Source organism: Chelon labrosus (genome assembly GCF_963514085.1).
Source record: "Chelon labrosus genome assembly, chromosome: 2".
Taxonomy (NCBI): Eukaryota; Metazoa; Chordata; class Actinopteri; order Mugiliformes; family Mugilidae; genus Chelon; species Chelon labrosus.
The window spans coordinates 32,526,584-32,540,465 of NC_140338.1; the positions used below are offsets into that span (position 1 = coordinate 32,526,584).

The 13,882-nt window shown below is 39.7% G+C and overlaps 1 protein-coding gene across 3 annotated transcripts in view; it reads right to left on the reverse strand.

Moving 5' to 3' along the window:
* Positions 1-13,882, reverse strand: part of stx8 (syntaxin 8) — a 37,052-nt gene that overhangs the window by 1,256 nt on the left and 21,914 nt on the right. For all 3 annotated transcript variants that reach the window (XM_084566564.1, XM_084566565.1, XM_084566566.1), the window contains one exon: positions 7,803-7,904. In XM_084566564.1, coding sequence (XP_084422690.1) covers positions 7,803-7,904 — 102 coding nt within the window. The remainder of the gene's footprint in view (positions 1-7,802; positions 7,905-13,882) is intronic.

Sequence of the window (13,882 nt, forward strand, 5' to 3'; positions counted from 1 at the left end):
GAAAATGGCACCAAAGACTAGATAAGTGGCTGAAGCCCCTCCAAGATTTACTGCCATCATCCTGTGACTGTGTCTCCCATCACAATACTATGCAGCAAATCATGTTATATCAATGAAAGGAAAGCACACACCAACACTGACCGTTTCTTCAAATGAGGTAGTTTTTTACCATGCCATTTTTTGACTTAATGTTACAATGCTATAACTCTGTGTGAATAAACCTTAAAGAAATCCTTTCAACTATAGAGTTGAAAAGTCAAATGTCAAGCAGCTGAGAAACTCCAAACCTGATCCGAGGCAGACTCAGAGGGAAGGGGAGGAAATTCAGCAGGCACAAGGGAATACGCTTGGAAGAGGTAAGAAGCCTACATACCTCACTGCTAATTTTCAAAGTCCTTGATCTAACTCAAGTCCCGTGCGCTCATGCCCTAGCAGCGTATCGCCATTCTTCTCTTGATGACTTAATGCAATTTACATGCGTTCAACGGCCACAAAAGCTTTATTGCCGCAGATTGCACACTGTGATAGGCATGTGTTTCTGATTCGGCCATGAGAGGATAATCATTGTTTTTCACTGATACTATGGCAGCAGAGAAAAAAATGTGCAAAAGCTCACTCACACTTCATCAAAGTGCTTTACCCCCAGGACCTGAAAATATTACAGTTTTTATTATAGTCACCACCCAGGGGAAAAAGAAATTCACTACAGTCCACCGCAGGTAGACGTTTTATCCTCAGCAAAACAGATGTACATCATTTAGAACCCTTTGTTTTTATAACACGTTTATTAAATCTCTATCCTTTTGATTATCCTGAAGAATATAGTTAGTTCTAGCTTTTTAGAAACACCAGAAATAATTTAAATCGCAGGCAATTTACTCTAAAGATTAGCATTCAGTACCAAAGCTCAAGTTATGCTAAACTGATAAATTGATATGATAATTTTTGTTTATTTTACTATTTGTCAAAAATAGGTTTAAAATGCATAGATACACATAAAAAAATATGAATAACGGTGAATAAATTCAATTTAGCAGCCTCAGTTCTGTGCAGGTTAAACACATGCTGTTTGTAACCTCTATGCTACTACGACGATGTCTGCTGTGAAAAAGGTCTCGTATCAGAAAGTTGTTTTTTTTTGTTTGTTTTTTTGCTAGAAAGAGGATAAGAGATGAATGACATTCTAGTTTAACGTCATCGACGTAATAAACTCTCTGGGTCGGCTCTTTTATGTGATGATTAAAACTTACTGCAGAGATGCCATGTCAACATTTATGTGTGTTGGCTGCAGTAAAGACATATCACATTTAAAGTATTTTTTTTTTTAAAAAAAAGAAAGGAATAATTTTTTGAATTTAAGGGATCAGCTCAAAAAATATTTGTTTAGTTTCTATATTTGAGAATAATTACACCGAGTATAAAAAATGAAATGATACCTGGTACACACATTTTTAACTCTCAAATAACTACTAATTATGGGCCTAAAAGTGGCCAACGCTTTAAAAAGCTATGGAAACTCAGCCATGAGAAATAATAATAAAAAGATCTATAAAATCTGAAGCCTGAAGAAGGCTTCTGCTGTGGTTAGCACAATATACCAGTACACCATGCTTCTTGCTGAAGTGCCACCACAAATTTTTAAACCAGGGACTGCTCGTGATCACTTCTCCTGGTTATGCACAGGACACAAAACATTAATAATTATAATAATAATAATAATAATAATAAAAGAAAATAGCCAATTACATTAAAGTTGTGGGTTCAATCCCTGCACAGGCCACACAAATCTTTCAGTGGAGTAGCGCTTTGAGAAGCAGATATGGGACTGTATGCAGAGAACAAACTTCACTATGAGGAATAAATAAAGGACAAGGATTAAAAAATGGAGGAGTAGCTCCATATTCTAAATCTTTTAGGGGACATAAGAGAGAAGTGATGGAGGGTAGCATGTATCATGCTCATAAACACATGTCATAGGATGAGGTGATCTTTCTCACTGTATGTTACACTGTATATCTTCTATGATTTCATGAGTGATGATTTCAAACATCTGCATCTCTGGCTGGTCTGAGAGCTGTCAATAGTTCCATCGCGCTCTGAACTTGTCCATTGTTATTTAGCATTTTCTCCCAGCCTTTTCACTTTGGGTTTACATTTCTCTCATTCTTTGGCTTTTCTCCTTCTGCATTCCCCTCTGTGGTTTAATTGGTTGTCTTTCCCACAGGGAAATAGAGACAGAGTGAGATACATACAAGCCATGCTGAACAAATTGCCTGCAGTGGTAATGGTGGTCTGATGAAATGTAAGGTTTCCCTGCCAGAATACATGCGGCACGGCTGCAAGGGCGCCAGATGTTTTGGTTTTATCGTGCCACTTTTGTCATCTGTTTCTTTTGTTACCTGTATTTGTGGCTGATTCTCTTTCTCTAGATATTGCTAATTCTTTGCACACAGCACTGCATGCTTCTGTTTGAGAGGAAGCTGTTCACATATAGGTGCACAGGACATGCACGTTAGGAGATACCACTGGTCTAGACAGGACCTTTCCTCTCGATAACTTACACATGTGGGCATAATATAAATGTCAAAGTAGAAACACACGAAATACTTGTGATGACTCTTTAAAAGCCTCAAGCTTAAAGCAAATACACACACAGATATACAGCAATTATCTTTGTTTTGGTGTAAACGATACCCAAGCAACACCCAGTCCATATTAGATTCAGACATCAGAATTTCATTCAGCCTGGTCCAACATCTGTCAGCAGCTCAGCTTGACAGCATCAGCGGTAATAAAGGCTGAACTGTGTATCACACATGGTATTGTGAAGCAAGGCTCTCACAGTCTCTAACATCGCATAACAGTCGGCCATGAAGGCACACTGAACACAGACCCTGACCCTCACCCTTCTCTTTGGACCATCCCTGTCTGCCTCAGTAATTAAACAAGCTTCTCCTGACCCTCAGAGGGCCCCTGGAGACTAATGACAATGATGGCGTTTGCTTCCCAAATAGATTAGCTCTGCTGTGACAGTGATGCTGAGGGAGATGGTCGGTGTCTGCTGACAGACTGACCACCCAGGAGTTTTGGAGGCCCCAGTCTGGGTTCATCCCATCTCAGCAATTTTCAGACACATCAGTAAGACAAATCACAGAGAACCCCAATAATTGGTGAGAACCCTCAAGAGACAGAGACAACCCCTGAACCTCCCTCCCTACTCCCGCCATGCCCCCTGCTTAAAGTTCAAAGACCTTTTTGGACCACAAAAGGCACGGCTGACCTCCGAAGGAAGGGGATGAATTTTATGTTAACAAGATTAATGTGACATTCAACATTTATCTCACTGCACAGCTGAAGGGTACAAAAACTCTTAATGGTTTGAGTATTAGCTAACATACATATAAGCATGTATTTTTCAACTTAAGTCTCTTACAGCATACATGAGTATGTTGATATCTAAATCAATCTCCTGAGGGGAAACAAAAATCTGATATAAGGATGAAATGTATTTTTGGGTTTTCATGACTGTGTACCCCTTTTCTTGCTTTACTTCTCCAGAGCAGAGGTCCCACTGAGCCACAGATTCTGAGCAGCCTACATCACTTTCTCTTGTAAGTGTCCTTCTTATTAAACATAAAAAAAATCAAACACTTAAACTTGTTCAATGAACAATCAAACAAATATCTCCAATGGTAAAGAATTCATCAGTACATCAGACAGCTATACGGTCAGTTAGTAGGTGGGCAGCTAATTTAATAGCGTGTAAATTTATCCGCTCATATGTCACTTGGGCCGCATTAGATGTCTTTACAGACTGGCTGCCTGTGGCATGCAGGCTACAGTGAAAGTTTGTTTACTTTTGTTTCTCATTCCCTACATTGCAACACAGACACTCCGGCAGCCTTCCAGCTGCTGTCAAACAAACACAGACACCTACGTGCTCTTCTGTCCGTCCAACATAAAAAGATTCTGAGAATTATTTAACAATGCATTAAATAAAGACAGAAATTAGTTGAGTTGCAAAAAAAACATAATCTATAAATGTGATTTCAGATGGACTTCAATTATTGATAATATAATGCAAAGTAGATAGTTCACTGTTAGCGTGCTAAAAAGTGCAGATTAACACAATGCATGGCCAAGGCTGATGGTTATTTAATTATTTAGCTGTATTTTAAATGATGATGGATGATGATGTAACTCTGTAAGATTCATTCTCAGGGAATCATAAACTGTACCAAATTTTGTGGCAGGTCTAACAGTAGAATTTAACATAGAGCTTAGTCAGGGAACAACTTTTTTTATTCTCTGAGGATCCAGACTGCCAGTATCTCATGTCAAGACAATCCATCTAATAGCTGTAGATCGAATCAAAGCAGTGGACCACCCTGTGATACCATCAGTTGAGCCATTCATCTTAGATGCTATGAATATTTTTATAATACTCTAGGATTAATACACTGTAAGTTGCTGGTTTGCCAATAAATAACAATGTTGAGGTAATATTAAATATTATTCATATTAAAGGTGCAGCATTACTAGATGAAACTAGACGCACCATGGTGTAATCATGTGGTCTGAGAATACTAACAAGGACCACAACTGTTCTCCCTCGAGCCCGGGCAAAAATGGCAAAAAGCAAATTTACTTTAACTCGGCACTGACTGCGAGAAACCTCAGATGTGGAAACATCATTAGCAGGATGTGTAAATTTAAGCAAGCTTTTCATCAACTGTATGAGACATATTTAACAGCCAATTCTGATTTCTATGTTACAGTATACCATGCTAGGGCAATATAAGGAATAATAACTGAAATTAAAGAGTTCCCTGATCAGAGTAGACAGTGTTTAAAAGTTAAACTTAACCTAATAAGCAAAATTAAGGTTTACTTAAAAACCTATAAGTTATCAGACTCTGTTATCTCACCCTACATATTCCTCCCCCAAGCCTGCCAAAGGCTGTCCTCCACCCACACTCTCTTAAGACGTGCCGCCTAGTCCAAACAGTCCAAACCTACTTGAGACATGAGCCACTTGTGGGATTCTCAGGGGTTTCAGAATTGGCCCGAGGATTAGCTCTGTTGAGAAGGCTGCTCAAGCACTTATGATGTCTGATGGTGAAGCTTTAACTACACTCCAACAGATCCTTTGGTGCTGTAGGCTAATCCCACCAAACTCAAAGCCAGTCCCCGATAACATCAGCCAAAAATGAGTGGTCGAAACTGTGAATTAGCTTCATCTGGTTCCAGTGAACCCAGTGGATCAGTGGTTAAAAGGAAAAAAGAATGGTATTTAAGGCTGGGTACTAGATAATTAATTTATTGTTTGCAATGGCAAAAACATATGTCAATGCCAACACCAAGTGTAGTGTTAAAATAAGATATCTGTTCAAGGACCCTTTTTGTTCTCATTGCTGAAAAATTCATTTTCAGCCATTTCAATTCCTCCTTGGTCGTTATTGCATGATGACAGAGGCACTAAACATCTAAAGTGCCCAAAACTGTACAGGAATCCAGCATGTTTCAACACAATGACTGTCTTACAACACGACAGACACCAGTCATGCACAGTATGCTGCTGGAACCACGGAATTTGGTGAGATGACCCTTCCCATAGGTTAGCCTACTTTTCTCCAGCATTCAGCTGTGTTTTGGAGATCCCTGGTGCATGCAAGCACGCATAACTCCTATGACCATAACTTAAGTGTACAGATGTCTGAAGATTAATATTGACAATCCTACAGTGGAGAACATTTTTCAAATTTCTGGAAGGTTTTCCAGCTTTTAACACAAAGTTTGTGCGTCTGTTACAACGTGGCAGCTCCCAACAGCTATGTTAAGTATGCTCTCGGCTGTCAAAGCCAGACGTTCCTAACTTTACAAGGACTCGGCTGAGACATAACACCAAACACCGGCTTTGGATGAGATGTGGTTTCAAAAATAAATAAAGCCTTAAAGCTAAGGAATTATAAACACACTGCCCTGGAGAAAGAGGGAAAGCCCTCCAAACAATTTGTGGCATGTGGTATTTTCAGTTCTTTCTCTGCTTGACACAAAGACGAGTGTCAAACAACTGAGGAGATGAGCAGGGGGATGACAGAGAGGAATGGAAAAAAAGGAAAGAGAGCATAGAGGTGAGAGTGAAGAAGAGCATAAGGGAATTTTCCATTCACCAAGATGGTTTAAGACACACACACAGACACACGTGCACAAGAACATACTTTGCAAACACGACTGCAAGAATATCTGCCCTTAAAAAAATATGCACAATCCAACATAATCATGGTATTACATCCAAGCACTGACATACACAAACATATGCACACACAGTCCATGAATATTCTTCAGCCTGGAACTGAGGAGAGGATGAAGGGAGTTTGGGTAGCAAAGGAACTAGTTAAACAAAAAGAAAGAAAGTGTCCTGATTCTAACACAATATGAGCTCTGGGATCTTCAAACAAACTCACGCTCGGGCGCCATGGGGACACGACCAACAGATTGAAGCATTCTGGGGCCTGACCTTCCTATTGCCTGCTCTGTTTCTGTCTGTGACAGGCTGTTAGCTTGAGCTTTCGCGCACAACAATGCAGCCTTTGCCATAGCGATGTGCTCTGGCATTTCACAGGGCCAACGCTGCCAGATTCCATAGGTTGGCTTTAGCCAGCTAACACACCTCTCGTGGCAGCTGTTTTCCTCTGAAAAGCATTACCCAGTTAAACAAACCCAAGTATGTGATGGCAGGGCAGGGCCATGCATTCACAAAGTCTTCCAGGGAACAGCTCAGCTTTGCAAATTGTGGACATGAGACAACACAGGTGGATGACAGGGCCTGATTTGTAACCCTGAATGAATGTTTGAGGATGCCTCAAAGGACTAGTATGACAGAGCCGCTTTTAAAGCTTTAGAAACTATGTTAGCAGGCGTGACAGACACGGCCAGTCCACCCACCATTCAGCAGCAACTTGCTCTATACCCAGAGGGCTCGTCCCTTCAACATCATCAGCTAGAAGAACTTCCTCTGTAACAGCAATGGTCTTATAACTCAAGATTGCTGTTAAAGGATAATATCATTTTACAAAATATGGTTAACTTCTGGTCTAAGGTCAGGAAATTTGAAGGGTACAATAACTGTCTTTCTTTGTTAACCCCAATCCATGATAACCTTGACTTCCCTCCAGGCCTTCAAGCCGGCCTTGCTGACTGGTATAATAAAGGTATTAACATGGTTGGAGATCTGGTCCATGAGGGCTCATCCTCCACATTCCAGCAGGTAAAAATTAAGTATGGTCTGACCAGTGCTGATTTCTTTAGATTTTTACAAGTAAGGAGCTTTATTTTGTCTAATCTTAGGGAACTTTATAAACATTTTACACAGGGTATATATTAGTCCAGAGGGCCGAAACAGAATGTACCCAGCTCTGTCTAAATTTTGTACTAAATGTCAATCAGCTACTGGCACTTTTTTTCCACTGTTTGTGGAGGACCCAGTCTCATTGCAATTGACCTAGTGGAAAACATGTGACTGGACTTGGAAGCCCCTCCCAACAATATTAACAACATTTTATTATTAAAATTATTTTTATTCCTGTGTCTATTGTCTATTCCTGCTTTGCAAAGTTCAATAAAAAAATATAAAACAAAAAACTCTACATTATTGTTAAATTTAAATTTAATTTTCTAATTATATTACATTGTGTTTTCTATACAAATAAACTGATATATCATGGTCTGCTGTGGTCCCTGATACAAGACCTAGATGCTGCAAAGTATCTTGCATGTAAAGGAAAATGAGGAAGGCTCACCACAAGAGGCTGACTTTGTCTCCACCAGCTTCACCCGTCGTGTCTCATTCCGAATCCGGTCATCCGTCTTGTCCACGAGATGAGCAAGGTCGTCAATGATTTCTGAGACACAAAGAAAGAGAAAGAAAAGAGAGAAGTCAATAGAGTATGCATTCAATAGCTATTTACAAGTATTCACGGCGTCCTTTTATTTTATTACATAACAGATTATATATTTTAATCCAGTCATAAAGTGGCAGGTTCTGCAAGACATGACACCGGACCAGTCAACAAGGTCAAAAGGCATGGGCTGCCGACGAACAGACGTTAGTGGTGGTGGAGTGTGCGGGCTACATGAAAGCCTCGCCCTTATAAATGGTTTCACTACTTTCCGAATCCATTCTGGATTTAATCAAACCCTTTTTCTTTGTGAGTCCAAGACGTAATCTCAGGCTTCAGGGAGGAGGACTCAGCGTTCAAAGACAGAGTGTGTTTTATGTATGTGTGTGTGTGTGTGTGTGCGTGCTGGCAAGGCTCTTTCAGTAGGAGTCCCTGACTTGAAGGTCATCCAGATGGAAGCCTGCCTGATTTGTTCGAGCTAGCCACTGTGTTGACATGGCATCTCTAGAGGTCTGCCCCAAAACATAAACAAATAACTTCTGAAAGATTCTAAATTTTCTTGTGTTAAAGTTGGGTATTAAAATGTAATATTGCAGAGAGATAATATTAATCCATGACTGAGTTACGACTGAATTGACTGAAACAAACAAATAACAAATGAAAAATAACAAGTAACACAACAACGTTTTCCTAGGAATATCTTTCCTTCCTGATAGAACAGTCTATCAGCCGCTCATGATTCCCACCGCCTCAATGACTCAAAACTATGAATAAATAGATGAAGAAATATGCTGGCAATAAAATCCAAAACATCATGGCTCATTACTCTTGTCATAAATCAGGAGATTTATTACAAAACACACTTCAAATTGGCCATTTCCTCTTCTAGATCTAGATTTGTGGCCTGTTTTTTTATTTCTGCTCCAACAGTGATGACAGGTCCTGTCCAGTAGCCTCTGAAATTGAAAGGGACATAGCAAAACAAAAGTAAGTGGCTGTATATTAAAGAAGGCAGTAAAACTGAACCCAGGGTCAACCTAAAGAAAGGGAAATTCGCAGACTCATATCAGCTTCTGATAAATGATAGTTTAGCAGGGACGGGAAACTCATCCTCAAACCACAGTTAAGCCGACGGCCCTGTCTGGACAAGGAAAAACTTTTTATTGCTGATGTTTTGTTAGTTTCCATAAACTGAGCTGCATGACCAAATTCCATCAGGTGAGGTCTCAGGCTGCAGCATTAGTCCTCTCCAGCTCACACATCCTTGTTTCCCAACTCTGAGCAATCACCCCAGTCTGAGTTGGGGCTGACATCAGATAGTTAAGCTTCACAAATAATTCAAGGAAGGAAAGCACGTCAGTTTGGAGGGCGAAAATGTGAAGGAGCAAGGACAAGGAGATGGAAGACGTGAGTTTGCTGTATGTACAGTGTCTCTAGAGACCTCCACATCATCATCTAAGCATCAGGCAACAATTTGGAAGGAGGAAACTCTTCCTTTTGCTGGCAAGGAAGGGGTGTAGACACTGAGCCATTTGTGCTGCGTGCCACTCCAACTAGTCATAAAGGATGTTTTCACTCAGCTAGTGCCAAGTTTCTTGATTCCGTTTTGGCCCAGCAATAACGTCGCAATTCATTGATAAATTCCCAAGCATATTCAAATGCAACGGAGCTAGAACATGACCTTTAACTACAGCTGCAATGAAACGCTCAATTAAGTTTTCAGAATGGTTGCCCGAGAAGGCACCGGCTTCTCACATGCATAGCCCTTCAATTCACCCCGTTATCAAGTCATGATTCTAAATACATAATTCTCTATTTCCTATTGTAAATTTCGCTGTATGACAGCTGCTGGAACTGGTTTGGATCTGCCACACCACAAAGAAGCCCCTGTTTCAGGCTAACGTTGTTTATTTAACATGGTGCTACACTGAATTAACCCCCAGAACCACAGTGTGGAAGAGAATAGCATGTGTGCACACAATTTGTTTCTGTTTTCTTAAGATGCACTGCCCTATGTGTGTTTTACCTCTTTTGCATTGGGCCCACCATGTAAATGCTATTAAGTACTTACCCTAGGTAACTTGAACATTTCAACTCTAAAGCGTCACGTCATGGACAATTATCTGAAAAAAATATTACTTATATGTCTCTAACTTCTTAAATGTGCAGCAACTTTATAGTAATTGAAGATGTGTTCAGGATCAAAACTGAAAAAAAATAATAAGCCAATTTCTTTTATTTTCGAGGAACTTGCTCTAATTATATCTGCTGCATGTGCAACTTAAGGGCATAAGCAAGGGACTTGTTATCAAAGACTTTTTCTTTAATAAATAACAAACAACAATAAATAACAAACTGTTATTTGGCGACCAAGAAGCAAACCAATCGATTTAGATGGCCATGGCCATTCTGAGTAAAGGCATGCGAGCCCTGCAGCGTGCACACACCGGCCCGCCTCTACAACAACCCACTAACCCACCCACACACGAATAGGAGACAGATGTTTCTCGCATATGACGTCACCGGCTCCCTTGCGCTGCTGACTCTCTCTGCGTAATCTCAACACCATTTCATTTTGGTTTCACTATTTTGCAGCTTTCATACAAAATGCCTCTCCCCGTGGCCACCCTGCTCTCTGAAGGTTAACTCGTGCACAAGTCTGTTTCCATCTTTACTGGCACCATCATCTAGAACAGGGGTCACCAACCTTTATGAAACTGAGAGCTACTTCAAGGGTACCGAGTAATACGAAGGGCTACCTGCTTGACACAAACTTCCTGAATAACAGTCGCACAGTTCACCTTTAATAATAATAATAATAATAATAGTAATAGTAAAAAACTGATATGTGTGATGAGACTGTCTGCTCACGTTGGTGGTTGTTGTTGTTATATCACATTGTTGTTGTTGTATATCACAATAAATATTAGTAATGATTTACATGGTAGAACCCTATTTATTTAAACATTGCAACATTTTTCATGATTTATTTTGTTCCTATAATTCAGTTTCAACATTTGAGCTATCACACCTCTCTCTGACTCTTCTATCTTTCTTGACTGCACTGTATGAATGAGCACATTTTTAGCATTTTGTTTAAAGTCACCTGTTTTATTTGTAATAACACTTTTGTGACATGAACTTTGTCCCACGTCCGTACAAACTACCAGTAATGTAATATTAAAAAACAGAACTGCTTTCACATATTTAAATTAATCATATTCGTACAGATCTGTAGCATTTTAACAAAAATTACATCTGTTACACTTTTAGAACAAATCATTTTTCACATTTTAGTTCAATATTTGAGTTTAAAATTAACCATGGTGTTTCGCTAAAAACATCCGTTTTGCTAAATGATGCTTCACTCATTACTTGACTTCTTCACCGGCCCCGTGTAAAACGACCATGGACATGGTCTTTAACTCACAGGCTTTTTCCACTCATAGTGTGCTGCCAGGCATCAACAAGGGAGAGTTGATGGTCGTAGTCCAAACAAGCCAGCAGAACCACATCACTAGCCAAAAGTAAAGATGCAGTCACATCAAACAGTCTTTACACCTTTGCTCTGCTTGGAAATCTTCTCCATGAAAGCCACAATCAGAATCAGCAACAAGACCAAACCTAGCAGAGATCAGCACAGAGTCCACCCTACACCCTACACAGGATGCAGACACAGATCTCCCTCTAGGCAACGACCAAATTACTCAAAGTCATGACAATACTTCTGTAATCTCAATGAGATAGATTCCGAAGAGTTATAACAGTGCAGTGCTCCAAGCCCTGTAATCTGTAGAATTTTTCTGATCAGCCGGACTCCCTTGCCAGAGTACGCCCACTCCCTTCAGCCCAGTTCCTTCATGAGGATTCATAACGTTGAAAACTGAGCAATTAGTGGATTTTCTGATTCATCTTTAGCAAAAAAAAAAAAAGAAAAAGATACAAAAAGAAACAATATCCAGATCTAGAAAGACAAGCAAAGGACAAGGATAATGCAGAAAAGAAATGATCAGGCCAAAGCACAGATAGCAAACAGATCCAGATAGCACAGAGAGCATGGCAACTCTGCTTTGAAATCATACACAAATCAGTTTTGTGATGAATACTATCATAATATAAGAGTTAAAGTTTGGAATGTTTTCTCACTCAAAGAATTCTGGTTAAAATAACCTGTAATAAAAAAAATAAGTGTTGAACAGTTTAATGGTGTTTAATGGTGGAAGTTACATTTATTATTATAGTGGCAAGTCAACTAAAGGAAAAATAGATTAATTAAATGATAGGTTAATTGAAAGAAATAATAATATATAGCTTAATAACTTTTCAGTAAAGATCTTTGTTTATAGCAGCTCCTCCCAGAACCATACAGCACTGCAATAACTCTTGCGCAAGGCCCAGACAGTCATTTCAAAACAAAGCATCCTATTGTATTATAAAGCTTACTTCAGGTGAGACAGCAAAGATGACTGTCATATGTAGTAAAATGCTGAGAAGTGTCGCTGACTATTTTAATGAGTATATTCAGACATTCCTGATGCATTTGAAATACTGACTCATCTTCAAGACGCTACAGCAGTGGAGATTTTGGTTTTATGTGTGTGTGTGTTTGTGGTAGAGGTTCTACCATAAACAGTGACACCCCAGGGTGGCTCCAGGATGTGCTGTATTAACTCCGTGTGTTATTGTAGGACTTGTTCCCAGCGAGTATAACACGCACAGAAAACGCTTCTTTCCTGTCACTGATTTAAACATAATCAAACTCAGCGGGTCTAATTTTGTTGTGCTTATTCGGGAGATGATTTCTCCGGAGGATATGAGGAGAGAGGGAAGTCAAAGGCAGTTCCTTTCACTAAATCCACTTCTTGTATCTCTTGTGTTAATGCAGCACGGGTCGGCCACAACTGTTACCAATTGGCCCCGGTGTGACTGAGTATAGAGGGTAGAGCGCTGCTGCCAACTAAAACACACTCATCTCTGGATGTACTGTAACTAGAACTTCCCTTGGCACAAAAAGAGGCACTCGGCATGATAATGCAACTCAGAGCAATTATGTTATTTACAAGAAGTTGCAAATTCTTGGAAAAGTTCCTTTCAAATGATTCCTTTTTTCCTGTCTGTGCTGCATATTGTACACAAAACTCACCCAGGGGGCCAAGGCTAGTGAGGAACTTAAGAGTTTTAGCAGTTTTAGTGCAAAATCCAACAAATCATCTGAATACCACAACAAAAAGAACAAAAACAAAGACTAAAAAAAGAAATGTGCAGAATCTGTCTAAAACACTAAATAAACAAATCTTTTTGTTTGGCCAGTCTGACATGTAAGTAGTACATCTATTCTTCATAATTCTCTTGCATGCCAATTAAAAAAAAAAAATGTTTAAAACGGGCGATGGATGATTAATAACATGATCTTTGCTGCAGGGTCCAACAACAACAATTTAGGAAAAGCCACTGTGTTTTTAACCAAGTGCCAACTAGGCATGATGTGAAACACTAGAAATGAGGGAAAGAAGCTGAAGAATGAGCCTCAGGAATATTGCTGAGGAAAACAGTGTATTCTACAAGGAACACGTTGTACGTACAATAAAAATGTTTTTTCCTGCTTGTATCCAATGTCCTAGAAATAGAAGCAGAAGATCAAAACACAACAGCTCATGTGTATGAACTCCAATCATACAATTATCCCAGCTTTAAGTGAATAACGTTATACACCCTATGTTTTAACATGTCTCATTTGCTGTGTGTTTGTGACTTCCTGATCAAATGTATGTATGTGTACTGATGGGGTTTGTGTGGATATCACCATTCACACAATTCACCTGCCTGCCCAACATCTGGCCCTCTGAAGTGCCGAGCCACATGTGTACAGATTAGTCTCACTGCTGGACATTATCAGGCTTCCTGGCCCCTATGAATCTCTGAGTCCCTCCAAATGCACTGACAGGCTCCTCCACACAACATGTTAGGGGTAAGACCACCTT